The 19,033-nt window shown below is 37.5% G+C and overlaps 1 protein-coding gene across 2 annotated transcripts in view; it reads left to right on the top strand.

Annotated features, from left to right (window-relative positions):
- UGDH (UDP-glucose 6-dehydrogenase) overlaps positions 1 to 17,884 on the top strand; it is a 34,853-nt gene extending 16,969 nt beyond the window's left edge. Inside the window, exons 3-12 of one of the 2 annotated variants that reach the window (XM_005207833.4) lie at positions 3,638 to 3,739; positions 6,836 to 7,036; positions 7,145 to 7,342; positions 8,279 to 8,426; positions 10,565 to 10,659; positions 12,543 to 12,673; positions 12,908 to 13,041; positions 13,533 to 13,624; positions 13,739 to 13,849; positions 16,421 to 17,884. In XM_005207833.4, the coding sequence (XP_005207890.1) occupies positions 3,638 to 3,739; positions 6,836 to 7,036; positions 7,145 to 7,342; positions 8,279 to 8,426; positions 10,565 to 10,659; positions 12,543 to 12,673; positions 12,908 to 13,041; positions 13,533 to 13,624; positions 13,739 to 13,849; positions 16,421 to 16,531 (1,323 nt within the window). In that variant the 3' untranslated portion in view covers positions 16,532 to 17,884. The remainder of the gene's footprint in view (positions 1 to 3,637; positions 3,740 to 6,835; positions 7,037 to 7,144; positions 7,343 to 8,278; positions 8,427 to 10,564; positions 10,660 to 12,542; positions 12,674 to 12,907; positions 13,042 to 13,532; positions 13,625 to 13,738; positions 13,850 to 16,420) is intronic. The other variant, NM_174211.3, reaches the window with a different exon arrangement.
- The last annotated feature ends 1,149 nt before the right edge of the window (positions 17,885 to 19,033 follow it).

The following is a 19,033-nucleotide window of genomic DNA, read 5'->3' as shown; positions in this document are numbered from 1 at the left end:
CACAAGGCATGGCCAAAAAGAACAAAAGAATCCAAGTCTGAAGATGTAAAGTTAAGATTATCCAGGTATTAAAAAAAAATATTATGCAGGCAGCAGTAAAATCAGAGTAGGTTAGCTCTCAGGAAGGACCTTTAGTGAGAATAGAGCATGAGTCAAGGGCAGGACCCTGGAAAATACCGATGTTTGATGGTGGGTGGAGGAAGAAGTGCCTTAGGGAAGCCAAGGAGAATAGTTTAGAGAAGGTGAACCAAAAGCCAGAAGAGTTTTAGTAGTGCAAACTCCATAAAGAAGTATGTCTTGATTATGAGTTACTAACACAGTGGCCAGTACTCAGTAACTGCCTGACAAGTATTTGCTGAGTGAATAAGCTGTCAATTATGACAGATACAGGGGGAATAAGAGATGAGACATATTCTTGAAATTCAATATTATGGGGGCCATTGCAACTTTTACAAGAACAATTACAAGTGGTAGGAGATTGGAGAAGTAAGAGTGTAGAAAAGGAATGACTCTTAAAAAGTTTAATAAGGAAATAAAGGTGGTGGTCACTGGAGAGGGACATGGGGTAAAGACGATTTTTTTTAATTTATATTTTTTTCCCATGGTTGATGAAGAATCAAGCATGTTAATAAACTAAGGTAGACAAATCACATAGAGAAGGAAAGGTCAAAAGTATAAGAAGAAAGGAGCTAACTGATGGAATAAAGTCTAGAAAAATAGCAAAGATGATGAGGTCAAAAGCACAAGAAGAGGAATTGGCCTTGAAAGTCCCCTTCTCAGAAATTGGAGGGAAGTAAACAAGGATGGGGCTTCCCAGGTGTTTCAGTGGTAAAGAATCCACCTGCCAGTTCAAGAAACTAGGGTTTGGTCTCTGAGTTGGGAAGATGTCCTGGAAGAGGAAATGGCAACCCGCTCCAATATGCTTGCCAGGAATATCCCGTGGACAGAAGAGCCTGACAGACTACAGTCACTGGGGTCAGACAGGACTGAGCGCACAGGCATGCAAATAAGAATGGATAAAGAAACTGTTTTGTTGGTGGGAACAGGAAATAAAAGTGACTGGAAGATTGGTCAATCTCAGTTGTTGGAACGTGGGAGGTACAATCCTCTGAAGAACCTGTGTGTAGGTTGGAGCAGTAATCTCAGAATGAGAGGACAAGTAAAAGTATTACCAAGCTACATTGAAAAACTCAGCTAAGTGTACTTGGGGTCCACAGAGTTGTGTTCATTGTGATTTTTTTCCCTGGTGGTCCAGTGGTTAGTGTTATAAGTTTATATTTTATGGGTCAAAACTACAGTAATAAAATTAGGCATTTTTACTGCCTAAGAAGGAAATAGTAATGACCATCAGATAAAACTTGGTAATAAGGTATTCATGTTTTTACTCAGAGAACAGAATAGTAGATTCTGTTAATATTTAACAATGAAAACATTTTGTGTTACCATATTTATTAAGTAGTTATTACTTTAATGTTCATTTTGTTCATTTAAAAAAGCCATTTAATAACTACTTCTAAAAAAACCAAACTGGATAATTTGCTTTGCTTTTTCTGAATAAAACAAAAGCTAATTTTAACCTATGAAAGGATTTGAGTTTTTCCATTAAAAAGTACCATATAAATTTGAAATACTAATTATGACAATTACATAATGAACCTAATAAGAAGTAGAACCTATATTATAAACTGCTTCTGCATTTGTTTTGGATATCTACAAATATCCCATTGATTTTAATGGAATAATGTAGTTGTTCATGTTGAAGTCTTATTAAGACTTACTATAAATTCTGCATTGCTTTGATTTTAGGTTACTTTAATTTAAATATTAGAAGATAGCCACCAGGGAAGTCCAGAAGATTATATATAGGATTGAATTAGATCTTCTCTGTAAAATAACCCTTTACTCTAATTTTCTAGAACCTAGTCAAAATAAGGAAACAGTTGCTATAATTGGTGACGTCAGGGACTTCCCTGGCTGTCCAAGGGTTAAGACTCCACACTTCCATTGCAGGGGGCAAGGGTTTGATCCTGGTCAGGAAAACTAAGATCCTGCATGCCACGCAGACAAAAAAAGAGAAATTTCTTGAACTGAATAAAAATGAAAGTATAACATATCAACTTAAAAAATTATATGGGAAAGTAATTTTTTTGATAGACATGTTTCTTTTTTTTTTTTTCCTTTTTTTTTTTAAATTTTATTTTTAAACTTTACATAATTGTATTAGTTTTGCCAAATATCAAAATGAATCCATCACAGGTATACATGTGCTCCCCATCCTGAACCCTCCTCCCTCCTCCCTCCCCATACCATCCCTCTGGGTCGTCCCAGTGCACTAGCCCCAAGCATCCAGTATCATGCATTGAACCTGGACTGGCATCTCGTTTCATACATGATATTTTACATGTTTCAATGCCATTCTCCCAAATCTTCCCACCCTCTCCCTCTCCCACAGAGTCCATAAGACTGTTCTATACATCAGTGTCTCTTTTGCTGTCTCGTACACCGGGTTATTGTTATCATCTTTCTAAATTCCGTATATATGCGTTAGTATACCGTATTGGTGTTTTTCCTTCTGGCTTACTTCACTCTGTATAATAGGCTCCAGTTTCATCCACCTCATTAGAACTGATTCAAATGTATTCTTTTTAATGGCTGAGTAATACTCCATTGTGTATATGTACCACTGCTTTCTTATCCATTCATCTGCTGATGGACATCTAGGTTGCTTCCATGTCCTGGCTATTATAAACAGTGCTGCGATGAACATTGGGGTACACGTGTCTCTTTCCCTTCTGGTTTCCTCAGTGTGTATGCTCAGCAGTGGGATTGCTGGATCATAAGGCAGTTCTATTTCCAGTTTTTTAAGGAATCTCCACACTGTTCTCCAGAGTGGCTGTACTAGTTTGCATTCCCACCAACAGTGTAAGAGGGTTCCCTTTTCTCCACACCCTCTCCAACATTTATTATTTGTAGACTTTTGGATCGCAGCCATTCTGACTGGTGTGAAATGGTACCTCATAGTGGTCTTGATTTGCATTTCTCTGATAATGAGTGATGTTGAGCATCTTTTCATGTGTTTGTTAGCCATCTGTATGTCTTCTTTGGAGAAATGTTTCTTATAATAGGACTTAGAAAAATTATAAACTTACGCATGTGTAAATATTGTAAAATGTGAAATGTAAATCCACTATTTCACACCTAGTCTGAATGGCCTGTGTTCTATGACCTGGATTCATGGGAGTAAACCCGCATTCATAATGACGATGCAAAATCAAATGTTTGCTTGAAATCACAAAAGACTTTGACTTTCCTGATCATGATGTAATACTTGGTGTTAACTGTTAACTCTTATGAAATAGTCTGGAACATGGTCAACAGTGAAATGTGTTCAGTTGACCTGCTGCTCTAATTGTTCAAGTTCAGTTTTGCTTTGTTTGTTATGTTACGTAATGTGCATTAGATGGCCTTTGGTACCAGTTTGATCTTTGAGTTTTCTACAGAGGTGTTATTTGAGAGCAAATCTAGACCTTTAAATTACAACATGACCTTTCCCTGAATGAATGCAATTCTATACTATTGGGTTATCTCATCTGGCTGGTAAAATTTATGTGCAACTTCTTTTCTTTTCTCTTTTTAGCCAGGCCTAAAAGAAGTGGTAGAATCCTGTCGAGGAAAAAATTTATTTTTTTCTACCAATATTGATGATGCCATTAAGGAAGCTGATCTTGTGTTTATTTCTGTAAGTATTTTCCTTTGCTGTATGAGTTAATGTATTCTTGTCTGTATAGAAGTTTCATTGTATTTTAATAATAAATCCAGTTTCATTAAGCCATAGCATTACTTAGTATAAAGTTGTCCAGTTGAATTTTGATTCTCACTAATTTTATCTAACACTTCACCAAACTCTATGATCCTCTGATCATTTCAGATCCTTGAATAAATAAGTTCAGAGAAAGTTCTAGTCTGAGATCTAGAATTAGGAAGTGTTGATAACTTGTGAGCACACTTGAGCACCTAGGATGATAGTATATGTATTTCGTTGTTTCTTGGTTCCACTGCTTGGTGTAGGTACGGGAAAAAGAATCAGGTAAAGTTTGCTGCAACTGTGCACCCATCTCCTATCTAGATGAATTTATATTCCAAAAATCATTTTAAATTAATTATTTGGAACTTGGCATATCTTGATTAGGTTGTTAGGCTAATCCATAAATAACTTCAGTTCATAAGAGAACTTAGCTGTTGTACCTTTGTAATTAAAAAAAGTAGAATCAATGCTTGGGAATACACTCTGGTTATCCAATATGTGAACCAAAGTAGCTTTTTTTCTTGCTGTTTTGGTGACTCAAATATTCTGTGTGTGATGGTATAGTTATCACCAGGTGGTAGCTGAGCTAGGGTGTTATATGACTTAATACCTTTATAGTCTAATGAAGTAAGGGGAAAGCCAGTGATATGAGCTTGGACTGGGTTTCATGAGATAAAGAAACACCAGGGGTGTCCATAGAGTAGAGATGATGTTGAATTGATTATGTGTATCGAGGCAAAAGCAGTACTGTGAAGAAATATGAACTCCAGGAGAAAGTAGTAATGAAACCTTTGGTGAAACTGTGCTATGAATTCAGTCTTTCTTTTTAAAAATTACTTCAGAGGAACTGGTGCCAGTTTTGTGACTCACCTATCGTTCGTCTGCTCAAGCTTGTAGAAGGTTAGGGTAGAGGCATAGAAAAGGAGAAATTATTTGGGAGTATCTAGATGCTTGGAGAAAATCAAGAAGTTACCTTAGTCCCAACATTTGGATAACCACAACCTAGAATGGGAATAGGGGACTTTTCTGTAAGAAAAAGAAATTAAAAAAAAATAATCTATTCTTAAGGCAATAGAGTTTACCTTAGTGTGTTCTGGCAAAGACAGCTGATTATACAGTGCCTGAGCTCCCTTGACTCCCTTGAGTCTTTCCAAGCTATTGCTTTTTGTGCCTGTTAGAGTTATTTTTGTGGTATGACTCCTATCTAGCTTCCATTTTTCTCTGCATCAGTTTTTTAAAAAACTGTGCTTGTTGTATACTTTTCATTATGAAAAATAGCAAACTTATACAAAAGATGGAACCAACAATATAATGAACCCCTACGTATGCATTCTCCATTGTCAACAGTCATCATGGTCATTCATGTTTTTTGTTTTTATAATTTTTTGGCTGCTCCTCGGGGTATGTGGGATCTTAGTTCCCCCAACCAAGGATGAAACCCACACCCCTTGCAGTGGAAGAATGGAGTCTTAACCACTGGACCACCAGGGAAATCCCCAATCCGTTTTTATACTTCTCTCCCATCCTAGATTACCCAAATTATTTTTAGGCGAATTCCAGGTAGGAATAGTTTCATGCTATGGAATCAGTTTTCAATTGTTACCTTTAGAGCTCCTTTATCTGGGGAAACCATCTGATCATCCCTCATGTCCAGCATGTCTCACATTGTCTTATCAGTCGTTTTCGCCCTTCTGTGCGCCACTGCACCCTGACTTCCATACCTAAGTCTTTTCCTAAGTTGTTCCATGCATATAAACAAATTTTTCTCATGCTTTTCACACCTCATCTAAATCTTCATGTTTTGATTTATTTTGGTTTCATTCTTTTATTTGGTCTCCCATTAAGTTATAAGCTTGTCAAGAGAAGAAAATTGGTGCTACATACTGGTTCAAAAAGTATTCCTATATAGAAGTTTGGACTTCGCAGAGTATTTTCACTTTTATGTGAATGTTATGAAACTCATGAGTTAGATTTTAGAGAATGTGTCATTCTCATTTTCCAATGAGGTCATTGAGACAAAGGCAGCCATACTTCCTCACAGTTACATGATATAGCTAAGCCAAAACTAAATGCCTGGACTCTGAACTCATGGTTTATTTTTCTTTCTATGCGATAGTCTTTGCATAGTATTCTGTATCCTGGAGGTGCTAGATAACTTCTAGTTCTAAATAGCCAAGAAAGCATTTGTGAATGACCCTGCAGACATTTATAAAAACTTATTGATATAGGTCTATAAAAAAAGGAGAGTAAAAGGGGTTTTAAGTTTAGTTTTTAAAGACTAGGATAATATGTTTCATATAATCAGGAGAAGAAGTAAGAGAGAACTTATATTTCATTTCGGTCCATGAACTCCTTTTGGAGTCTCCTTCATCTTTATATCTCCAGTCTTAGCTTAATGAAGTGAAAGTGAAAGTCACTCAGTCATGTCCGACTCTTTGTGACCCCATGGACTATACAGTTCATGGAATTCTCCAGGCTAGAATACTGGAGTGGGTATCCTTTCCCTTCTCCAGGGGATCTTCCCAACCCAAGGATCGAACCCAGGTCTCCCATATTGCAGGGGGATTCTTTACCAGCTGAGCCACAAGAGAAGCCCAAGAATACTGGAGTGGGTAGCCTATCCCTTCTATAGCGGATCTTCCTGACCCAGGAATCAAACCAGGGTCTCCTGCATTGCAGGTGGATTCTTTAGCAACTGAACTATGAGGGAAGCCCATATGAGCTATGAGGGAAGCCTAGTCTTAGCTTAGACCCTGCCTATCCTGCAATCCTGACTCTGACACATATATAGTAGCTTCTCAATAGAAATGTAGAAATGTAATGAGTGAGTTCTCCAGGAACTTCAAGCTGTTCCCTGAGGTATTATATTTATAAAATGTATTATTTCCATGGAACTAAGAGAGGGTGAGACCAGGGCTACTGATGATGTTGACTTCCCACTTGACTAGTCAGTTGATGGTCCAGGGTATATCTTGATATAAGTGAACATTTCACAGATACTTTGTTCTTAATTCCGTATACTTTCATCAGGTGAACACACCAACCAAAACCTATGGAATGGGAAAAGGCCGTGCAGCAGATCTGAAGTATATTGAAGCTTGTGCTAGACGCATTGTGCAAAACTCACACGGGTACAAAATTGTGACTGAGAAAAGCACAGTCCCAGTGCGGGCAGCAGAAAGTATTCGTCGAATATTTGATGCAAACACAAAACCCAACTTGAATTTACAGGTATGAAAAAGGAAGCATTAGAATCTGACCTTCTTATGTAAATATCAGTACTTTGAGTTGTCCATAATTAATTCTAGCTTAAAATTTTGCTTTGCATTGGGATTTTAGGTGCTGTCCAACCCTGAGTTCTTGGCAGAAGGAACAGCCATCAAGGACCTGAAGAACCCAGACAGAGTACTGATTGGAGGAGATGAAACCCCAGAGGGCCAGAGAGCTGTGCAAGCACTGTGTGCTGTGTATGAGCACTGGGTTCCCAGAGAAAAGATCCTCACCACTAATACTTGGTCTTCAGAACTTTCCAAACTGGTTAGTATGTAGCACTCAACTCTCTATTAAATTTAAGCCAAGGACTTATTTCTCTTAACCCTGATAAGCTACCTGCTGCTAAGCTGCTGCTAAGTCACTTCAGTCGTGTTCGACTCCGTGCGAACCCATAAACGGCAGCCCACTAGACTCCTTTGTCCCTGGGATTCTCCAGGCAAGAACACTGGAGTGGGTTGCCATTTTCTTCTCCAATGCATGAAAGTAAAAAGTGAAAGTAAAGTTGCTCAGTCATGCCCGACTCTTTGCAATCCCATGGACTGCAGCCTACCAGGCTCCTCCATCCTTGGGATTTTCCAGGCAAGAGTACTAGAGTGGGTTGCCACTGCCTTCTCTGGATAAGCTACCTAGGTACTTTTTAAATAAAAGATATGCTTATGAAGATAATATTCTTATATATTATGAAATAATTTCATAATGGGATCAAATATTTAGGTATAAAATATTTTAGAATATGTAAAAGAAAATAGAGTGTACTAAAATACTAATTTTAAAAATCACTCATTCCCTTCTTTTTACTTTCTCTTTTTTAAATCTTCATCTTTATTTATTTATTTTTTAAATATTTGTTTATTTGGCTGAACGGGGTCTTAGTTGCAGCATGTGGGATCTTAGTTGTGTCATGTGGGATCTAGTTCCCTGACCAGGGATTGAACCTAGGCCCCCTGCGTTGACAGCAAAGAGTCTTAGCCACTGGATCACCAAGGAAGTCCCCTTTTACCCTTTGTTAATCACCTTTCTTCTCTAATTTAAAACATTTTTCTGAACCAACCCACCCATTGCCTCTTCAGATTGAACCTATCAGAAACTTTCGTATCTCCTTCAGTAATTTGCATCAACTCGATGAAATATAATGCAGACTATATAAAATGTTTATTTTAGTTCATCGTATTCTTCCTTTTATTTGTTTATTTTTTAAAGACAGCAAATGCTTTTCTGGCCCAGAGAATCAGCAGCATTAATTCTATAAGTGCCCTCTGTGAAGCAACAGGAGCTGATGTAGAAGAGGTGGCAACAGCCATTGGAATGGACCAGAGAATTGGAAATAAATTTCTGAAAGCCAGTGTTGGTAAGGTGAAAGTTCTCTATACATCAAGTAGGTTCTTTTAGGTAGATCTCTAACTTTAAGGAAGCCTTTGCTTGACACCCTTAAAATAATGATTTCATTATACATGTAGCCTTCAGCTTATCAGGGACTTTCTAAGTGAGACAATAGTTACATATATTGTTTAATAATTAGTGACTGATTAGTATATAAACATGGTTCAGTGTTTCAGAAGAAATATATGAATATTTTGTTAAAACATTTAGGTAGAATAAGTTTAGGTCACATCAGAAATCATGTAACACCTTACTGAAGCAATAGGAAAAAATTCCTTATCATTTGCTTTTCCTACTGATCAGTCATTTCAGTTCAGTAGCTCAGTCGTGTCCGACTCTTTGTGACCCCATGAATCGCAGCACGCCAGACCTCCCTGTCCATCACCAACTCCCGGAGTTCACTCAAACTCATGTCCATCGAGTCGGTGATGCCATCCAGCCATCTCATCCTCTGTCGTCCCCTTCTCCTCCTGCCCTCAATCCCTCCCAGCATCAGGGTCTTTTCCAATGAGTCAACTCTTCGCATGAGGTGGCAAATGTGACCTTAGTGAAATATTTTCATTATTTGTGTATTCCATATTTGTGAATTATTTAGCCTACTTGCTAAAATGTGTTTGTAACCCAACATCAATATTCATATGGTCATTTGCAGATATTAACACAGCAGCATAAAATCTGAGTCACCCAACGCATACATTTCCAGTTGAGGTTGAATAAGGCAATACTCTTACCTTCTTGTTTTAGCTCACATACTGCAAATGTCTGCTGTTTTTGTGGTCTGTTTAGTACCATATTTTTTGCATTTTGGTGCTTTTCCCCCCCTGTGATTTCACTGTTTAAAATGGCCCTCAAGAATATTGCTGAAATTTTTTCTGGTGTTCCAAAGTGTCAGCAAACTATCATGTGCCTTACAGAGAAAATACATGTGGTTTGATAAGCTTCACTTCAGTGCTGTTGTCTTTGAGTTCATTGTTAATGAAGGTCAACAATATTTTTAAATAAGGTGTCTCTAAGTATAAGCACACATAAAACAAGATTATGTTGATCAGTTGACAAAAAACATTACCAGAAGCTCACAGGAACCTAATGCTGTATTTTACCTACAAGCAGCACTTCAGTATTTGCTAATTCAGTGTTTGTGGCAAATTTATAGGATATAACTACTGAGTTTAATGAGAACTGCCTATACTTTTGGATTTAAATTAATAAAGTTGATGTAAAGGTAAAAAGAGTCTTTTACAGATTGGGCCATTGGCAGCACTTCCTATGTTTCTGGGGCTTTATGCCATTTTTCAGTACTGATTTCCTGGCCTTTTCTGTCTTTCTGATATTTTCTTCTAGTGACCATTTAATAAAAATAGCTACTGTTTCCTGAAGGCATGTTATACAACAAGTTCTGAAACAGCTGTTTATATATCTTAATTTATAACCTGTTATATAAAAGTGTTGCTGATTAAGGATTGGGGGAATTTTCGTAAGGTGTTCAGTCATACAACTAGTGAGTGGCTAGGTGTGTCTGACTTCAAAGCTCATGCCAACCCTCACTGTATACTGCATTGCACTCAAACAGCGGTGGGCAGACTACAGTCCTCAGGCCAAATCTGGCCCACAGCTTGTTTTTGTAAATAAAGTTTTATTGGAAAATAGCTATGCCCATTTGATTACATATTGTCTATGACTGCTTTTGAGCAACAAGGGCAGAGTTGAATAGTTGTGCCAGAGACTACATGACTTACAGAGGCTAAAATATTTTTCACTGGGAATGTTAAAGTTTGCCAGCTCTATGTTAGAGTGAGAGATGTGGAGCAGTTGTACCAGCTAATGAGGGGAAAAATAGAAATGTAGCCACAATAAAACTTAAGTTAGAAAATTATTTTAAATTATTTGTAATTATTTAAAATTATTTATAACTTAGGAAATTATTTATAGAGTTGATTAGTTTCTTGCAAATTTCACATAATTTACAAACATTAATTTTCCCACATTCAAATTTTATTATTAAAAATCCTAGCATAGGCCTTCTGATTAGTATGATACAGAAATTTATAAGATGATTTAGTTGTGCAGTTCCAAATGAAAATATTGTCTTTTTTTTTCTTTCTTCAGGTTTTGGTGGGAGTTGCTTTCAAAAGGATGTTCTGAATTTGGTTTATCTCTGTGAGGCTCTAAATTTGCCTGAAGTAGCTCGTTATTGGCAGCAGGTATTTATAGTCAATGGGTTATGATTAACTTCTGATTAAAACATGTCATATTTTTCTGTCAAATGTTTTTGAGAGTATTAATTTTTTCCAGGAACTCAATTATTATTATATTCAGTTTGTTCATTTTAGGTTTATTTATTGAGCTTCTGTGTTATAAATTGTCTGTTTTGGTAATCAGCTATGATGAAAGTTTATGATAAACAAGTATTCCTTTTAATTTTAATAACAAAATTTGCTCCCTATGTAAAGCAAGAACTTTTAATTGTAGTCCTTCATCTTGAAAGGCATAAGATAGAAGTAAAAGAAGAACCTCTATTGTTATGCTTGCAAATGGTTTGCATGTGTTGATATTTGTTTTATCCCTTTGAGATTCACAGAGCTAAAATTGGAGATCCTACTCAAACTGGAAATAGAGTTAACATTTATTGAGTGCTTAACTCTGTGCCAGGCACTCTTTAAAGCACTTTATATGTAGTATCTTAGTTCTCATCATTAATATTATCCCAGAAGAAATGGCAACCCACTCCAGTACTCTTGCCTGGAGAATCCCAGGGACGGGGGAGCCTGGTGGGCTGCCATCTATGGGGTTGCACAGAGTCGGACATGACTGAAGCGACTTAGCAGCAGCAGCAGCAGCATTTATAGATGGGGAAGCTGAGGCTTAACAGTGTTAAGTAATTTGCTCAAGATACCAGTCAGTGAGTGTATGTATCTTTTCCAAATATTTTTTTCCCCAGGTTTATAATTTTTCAGATTTCAGCAGTGAGTAGGAAAGTAAGGAAATGAGCATTTTTAGAGAAATATAAACTTCTAAGTTCATGTCACTCAATCTAGTGTAATGGCTTTATGTTACTATCCATTGTGGGGAAAATGCAGATAAAGGCTTCATTTTCCAGGTTCCATGGCAGTCCAGCGGTTAAGATTCCATGGTTCCACTGCAGGGAGCACAGGTTTGATCCCTGGTTGGGGAACTAAGATCCCACATGCCTTGCAGCTATGTGGCAAAAAAAAAAAAAAAAAAAAAAGGCTTGATTTTTCTAAAGCTTTGAGCTCATTTCCCAAGCTCTCAGACTCTGAGATGGCTTCTGGAAGCTTAGAGCCTTAAAAAAAGTCTTTCCTTAAATTCCTCTGGTCACAAATATACGATGTTTATAAATTCTTAGAAGAGTAACAGATTAGATGATCAGAGACTTTACTGGTCACAAATATGATGTTTGTTTATAAATTCTTAGGAGAGTAACAGATTAGATGATCAGAGACTTTACTAGTCGCAAATATGATGTTTGTTTATAAATTCTTAGGAGAGTAACAGATTAGATGATCAGAGACTTTTACTTGTAACATTTAGTTAAAAATTTCTCCAAATGTTCATGGTGTTATGGTTCATCCGGAGGCAACTGTAGCTCTGCACGTGGTTTTACTGTTCTCTATTTTCTTTCTACTCACACTCAGTTTTGATGAGGGGTCTGGTTAAGCATATGAGCGAGTACTTTGGATCTTAGTTGCTTCCTTAGGGTTTGGAGAAGTTGGCTAAGGAGAACACTATTTTCTAGTGCCTTTTTAGGCTGGCCTCATGGCAGACCTCAAATGGGGTTGGAATTTCCCTGTGCTCCCCACCATCCATCCCAGTCTGATGCATGTAAAGTTAAAACCAAATGAAACTTAAAATTTTCAGGGTGGGGAGGAGTGGGAAAGGAAGGGAGTGGGTAAAATTCTTTTTTTTTTCTAATCTGTGGATACTAAAGAGGTTGGTAACGTTTGCCTCCTGTTAATTCATAAGGTTTGTATTCATACAAGAGTACTAACCACAAAGCTATCAGCAGTGTATGCACAGGCTGTACCTCTTTTAACTGATCCTTGCATAACTGTACATGTCCTTTCAGGTTATAGACATGAATGACTACCAGAGAAGGAGGTTTGCTTCCCGGATCATAGACAGTCTGTTTAATACAGTGACAGATAAGAAGATAGCTATTTTGGGGTTTGCTTTCAAAAAGGACACTGGTGATACAAGGTATTAATTCTTTCAAATACTTCAACCATTTTTAGAATCTTAACTCCTCGTCCTGATTTTTTTGATGGTAGCTGTATATGTGAAATACATGTATGTGTATAGTATAAAGAGTAAAAAAGTGGACGTTCATATCCTCACAAGAAATAGAATCTCACCTGTATATTAAATTCCATAGGTATTAAAATATATGCCATTCAGAAGCATAGCAAAGCTGGGTTTTGTTTTTCCCTTCAGAGAGTCATCTAGTATATATATTAGCAAATATTTGATGGATGAAGGTGCACACCTCCATATATATGATCCGAAAGTACCAAGAGAACAGATAGTTGTGGATCTTTCTCATCCAGGAGTTTCAAAGGACGACCAAGGTAAGTCCGGCTTTGTCTCTCACGTGTCATTTTGAGTTTGGGCTCCCAAACTTATTTATTCTCTGGAAACCTTTGGTTGTTCAGTTTTTGTCATTTTTATCATTGCTAGGCCCCTCTTTTCAATCTCAATTCTCTAAAATTAAACTCTCAAAAAAAATAAATAAAATTAAACTCTCAGACATTGCTTCATCAACTTTGATTTGAAGTAATCCAGTAGATTAGTAATGTAATTACTAATTAGTAATCAAGTAATGAAGTAGATTACTGTAACGATTTCCCCAAGATATTCTTTTAAAAAGCCCCAGAGATTATAAGGGGATGCTTCTGGGACAAGACTGGGGACTACTCCAGGCCCCTCACTGTTACCCCCACTCGTATTTCAACCAGACCATTCCACTTCTGTCAGACTCTCGATTCCTCCTGCAGTCCTAGTGTTAAAATGCAGAATCTCAAATCACTCCCCTCTTACTCCAGTTTTCTGGTTGTTACAGTGGCCCGGCTCGTGACCATTTCCAAAGATCCCTACGAAGCATGTGATGGTGCCCACGCCGTTGTGATTTGCACTGAGTGGGACATGTTTAAGGTGAAGTGACGGAAGCGAGATTAAGGAAAATTTTAGAGGTGTTCTAATAGCATTTGGGGTGGAGTATGCGTGCCTGTATATGCTCTAATTATTTCTCTGGTTCTTTCTTTATAGGAACTGGATTATGAACGCATTCATAAAAAAATGCTGAAACCAGCCTTTATCTTTGACGGACGACGTGTCCTGGACGGGCTCCACAATGAGCTACAAACCATTGGCTTCCAGGTAAGCATCATCCTGAATTGGTTTTGTTTCATTTGTTTGGTCGTGTGCTTTTTAAAATGGCTTTGAGTGTTTTCATTTTAATTTTTTTCATTTATTTTTTGGCTACACTGGGTCTTCATTGTGATGTGCGGGCTTCTCATTTTGGCAGCTGCTCTTGTTGCAGAGCACAGGCTCTGGAGCACGTGGGCTTCAGTAACTGCAGAACATGGCCTCAACAGTTGTGGCACACAGGCTTAGTTGCTCCTCGGCATGTGGGATCTTCCCGGATTAGGGATCGAACCCACGTCCCCTGAACTGGCAGGTGAATCCTTAACCACTGGACCACCAGGGAAATCCCTGGCTGTGAGTTTTATGATTTTAATATTTTCTCATTTAGCAATAACATAACTCTGGGAAAATGTCAGTCAGTTCTCTGGGAAGTCTCTGTGGTATTTGTGAAATACTCCACTCCCTCCTCAAATTCATAACCTAAAGGTCATTCAGTTTGGTCTCTCTTACAAAGTTTATAGCGGCAAGATGTGCCTCACCCTACCTCGTATAAACATCAAGTAAGAAAGTGTATGCATTAAATTTTTTTTTTTCTAGAGCCTCCAAAGCTGCTCTGTGACACTGCGCACCACACTGACCCCCTCAGAGGCCAGGTCATTTATTCCTATAGAAATGTTTTAATACTATAGTTGTCCCATGTTGGTTTAGGATCCTCTATCTCTGAGTGCTTAGCACTATGCTGGTGCTGTGAGAGGTCTAAAGGAAAAGTATGGGAGCTGCAGTGGTGTTGGCTCTCTTTTAATTCAAAGCTTGTTAGTTAGTTATGGAACATTTGGAGAGCAGACAGAAAGCTGCACAATACATTTTATGTTGCATCCACTTCAGTTCTACCAGGGGCCTCAAAGGTTTAAGAAGAAAGAGCCACTTTCCATTTCCTCAGCAGACATGGAGTCTGGGCCCCAAGGGGGAGGTTGGGAGGATAAAGAAATCTACCAGGAGATTGTTGTCAGCAGAGTCCCAGAGCAGAGCAGAGCGTGGCAGTGTTTCGAGTCGGCTGTGTGCGTCTGCTTAGCACCAGCTGTCTGGGAGAGGTACTGATAAGGCCTCGTTCCGTTCAAAATATCTGATCTGTTTCTCTTAACCTGTCACTGACTCATTGAAGATCCTTCTTATAATTCAGTGCCCACTCCTCATTCATGAGAGATTAACTTGCAACACAAATCAGATGACATCCTTGTCAGTTCACATTCCATCAAAGACCCTGGGGACTCTTCTATCCAACCCCTCCTTAGTGGGTAATGGGACTGTTTTTCCCAGTCATGACTTAGCAGCGTTATTTTTTAAACATTATTTGCAGGCACAGAAACATTTTCTCTCATTGCTGTTTTACTCATATAGAGGAGAAATGCAAAGACATATATATATATTTAAAATGAATTTGAGCTCTTATAATTAACTATTTCTAGTAAGGGTTAAAAAAACTATTAGACTGGAATTGCTAAATAAAGAGTATTTATAAGCCATTAAATAAGACAATTGAGTAATACAAAGCAGAGGGACCTCCTTGGTGGTCCGGTGACTAAGACTCCACACTCCCAATGCACGTGGCCTGGTTTCAATTCCTGATCAGGGAACTAGATCCCACATGCCTCAACCAACAGTTCACATGCCACAGTTAAATATCCTGTATGTAGCAATGAAGATCGATCTTGAGTGCTGCCACTAAGACCTGGCCAAATAAATAAGTAAACAAAGCAGAAGCCCTTTGTGGTATGAGTCAGCATAAATATTAATTTTTAATTAAAAATGTCCTTTTTAATTAAAAATACATTTGTGAAAATTATGTAGTATATTTATCTCTGTTGTAGAGCGGAGATAAACTATTATTAAAGAAACAGCGTCTTTAAAGATAATATTGATAACTTTGGAAAGAGGGGGAAAAGTTTTGAATGTAATATGCAAAATGAAAATTGACTACTATTGATTTATTGAAGGTTGACTTAATATGCCAGACACTGTCCTGAGCACTTTATCTAATTGAATCCTTACCACAGCCCTTCGAGGTAGGTGGGTAACACCATTTATGAACAAGGAAGAAAGACCTTAGAGAGTTTAGGTATCAGCGATTATCAGTAAGGATTCCAACTGGAACCTTTCAGACTCTGAAGCCTGAACTTCTAAAAACTATGCTGTTATAACTTATGCAAGTTTTTTAGAATAAGGGAAACAAGACATTAGAATAGAGTTTGAAAGAATGTGAATTAACAGGAATCTGGGCTGTTTATTGCTTTCACATCTGCTTTTAAAGCCACAGTGGCATGTAATCTCCTATTCTGTTGGAGGGAGTCTGGTGTTGAGAACGAGAGGAGCATGTCTAGATATGAATATGAAAAGGGGAATGTAGACTGACTCTAGAAACAAAAAATATGGAAGGAACCAAAGGTCTTTCACAGCAACCCACACAACCTGAGAAACTTTTCTGCCTTTAAAAAGAAAAAAAATCATCTAGATTTTAACCCTTAATTCACTATATGACCAAGTTTTACGTTTAGGTATTGTTAACAATTTTCTTTTCTCCTCTAGATTGAAACAATTGGCAAGAAGGTGTCTTCAAAGAGAATTCCATATGCTCCTTCTGGTGAAATTCCAAAGTTTAGTCTTCAGGATATGCCCAACAAGAAACCCAGAGTATAGACATTGCCGTTTTTATTTGTAACTTTTTTGGTACTTCAAGATAGCAAATACCTATCTGATATTAAATGACAAATGAACCACGTGCTTTTAAGGAAACAAAACTATTTTTTTAATAATCAAATTTATACTAGCTATATGGGAATTAGCATATCTGGTAATTATGAAACTAGAATTTTTTTACGTATTTTTATAATATTGTTACCTCAGTGATTGGATGAGTAGCAAATAATCATGTTGGTTTTAATGGTGTTGATTTTTGTAAAATTAAACTTCAAACACTTTTTACTTTATAAAATATCTTTAGGCAGCACTTCAATATCGAATGGTAACGGGAGTGACACTCCTCAGTGTCACTACTTTGTCTACTTGTCATTAAGTATATATTTTCACTGCTGGAGTAGGAAGTGACTACTCACTCCAGTACTCTTGCATGGGAAGTTCTACAGACAGAGGAGCTTGGCCGGCTACAGTCCATGGGATTGTAACAGAGTCAGACACAACTTAGCGATTAAACCACCACCCCATGTATTTTCTGCCATGAAATGGCTGTGCTAAATACCGGCTAAACCTGTTAACCTTTCCAATAGTGTCATGGAGATTTAAAGGTTTCTGGATTAACTGGGTGGGGTGTGTTCCATGCCATTTCTCGTCCCCCTGAATTGAGGAGGGTGCCATGGACAGAGTGTGGCCTTTGTGCTTTTTTCTGTCTATGCTGCCACGTTAGCAGTAACCCTACAGCTATGGTTTGGTTATTGTTCTTTTGCTCCTTTCGTTTTAATGGGCTGTATCGATGGTTTCTTTAGTCTACTGCCCGTTTCCAATCAATCCAAATAAGACTAAAAACGTAATCTTTTTTTAAAAAACATGAAGAAAAAAATCAGTGTAGTGAAATGAAAGTCTGTATCATTCCTCTTCTTGTTTTTCCTCACTGATCATTGTTTTTTAGTCTAAAAGCCCAAACTATTTGTTACTTTTACTTTGTATTTTATTCCTGTGACTCACTACACTTTCTCCCATTTTAAGTAATAAAGTCAATATAATCTCATACATAAACTTACAGTAGTAGATTTTACAAGTTAATGTATAGCATAATCCTAAAATAAGGAATTTTGTGTTTTCATCTGCTTTTTTTCTTATGTCTCTTGTTGACTTATATTTGATTTTCTCGTGTTTATCATTATTGAAATATGTCCATTTGATGCTTGTGCTCTGCCAAGAGTATACAAATTGAGTTAAACAGATACAAATCTCATCGTTTAGGAATTCTGCAGTTCAATAATACAGAGATAAAGATGAGGACAGAGACATCTGTACAGATATCAAATACATAAATAAAATATTCTTTATAAGCCAGTGTGTGGGGTATTTTTTGTCTAGTGCAAGTAACTAATTAAGTTGTGACAGTATGACATTAGACAGGAAAATCACTCCTTTTTTGAGAAAGGGGCATTATGTTGTTCTTTCACATGATGCAAGAAAGGGAGAGAACAGACCAGGTATTGGCAAACAAAATCCCATGGGCCAAACCTGGCCAGCAACCTGTGAGCTAAGATGTCTTTTACATTTTTACATGATTACATTTTAAATGGTTTCATATATATTGCTATCTGACCCTTTAAGAAAAAGTTGGCAGACTAGAGTGAAGGAAACAAAACGACAGAAAGAGACAATAGATGATCCCTCACTCTTAGATTTTGAAATGGGAGTGGGCTTATTAACTAGCCCTGCTCTTTATTTCTGCTTGAGAATATTCTTATATTCTGCTAACAATCTTAAAGTCTAGTAAAGGGATTATAACGCAAAGGTGTCTTGCTAAAGCAGTTGAATTAGGCGTTTTAAGTTGCAGGATGCTTCAGTGCCTAGGATTGATAACTAAATGTGTAAAACATGGTTACTGATTAGAAGGTGGGAGAACTGGTAAGTGGATGAAAATACAAAAGACAAAGAGCCATGTAACCTGGCTGTAATGGGGAAGAAGCCCCAGTGAAGATTAATTTATAGCAATTTGAGCCTTTATGTGAAAAGTTGCAAGAAGATGGTTACCATTGTTTTCCCTATTAAGACAATTAAAGACCTTGTGTTTTTTAAAAATTGATACAATGTTTCTATTTTTAGGGAGATCCCTGGTGGCCCATGTTTAGGATTCTGGGCTTTCACTGCAGTGGCCTGGTTCAATCCCTAGTTGGGGATGTGAGACCCCACAAGCCATATGGTATGGCAAAAAAAAAAAGATTAGCTAGTACTTTTGAGATTATTAACTAGTACTTAAAATTGAAAATAATACATGGACATGATTTTTAAAAATTCAAATCAATACAAAAGGATATATAAAAATCTCAGGTCTTCCCTAATGGTCCAGTAGTGAAGAATCTGGAGGCATGGCGTGCTGCGGTTCATGGGGTTGCAAAGAGTCAGACACGACTGAGTGACTGAACTGAATTGCCAATGCAGGGGACCACGGGTTAGGTCCCTGGTCGGGGAACTAAGATCCTGCAAGCTGTG

This window comes from Bos taurus, chromosome 6 (assembly GCF_002263795.3).
Source record: "Bos taurus isolate L1 Dominette 01449 registration number 42190680 breed Hereford chromosome 6, ARS-UCD2.0, whole genome shotgun sequence".
Classification (NCBI taxonomy): domain Eukaryota; kingdom Metazoa; phylum Chordata; class Mammalia; order Artiodactyla; family Bovidae; genus Bos; species Bos taurus.
This window is presented reverse-complemented; position numbering and strand designations above follow the sequence as displayed.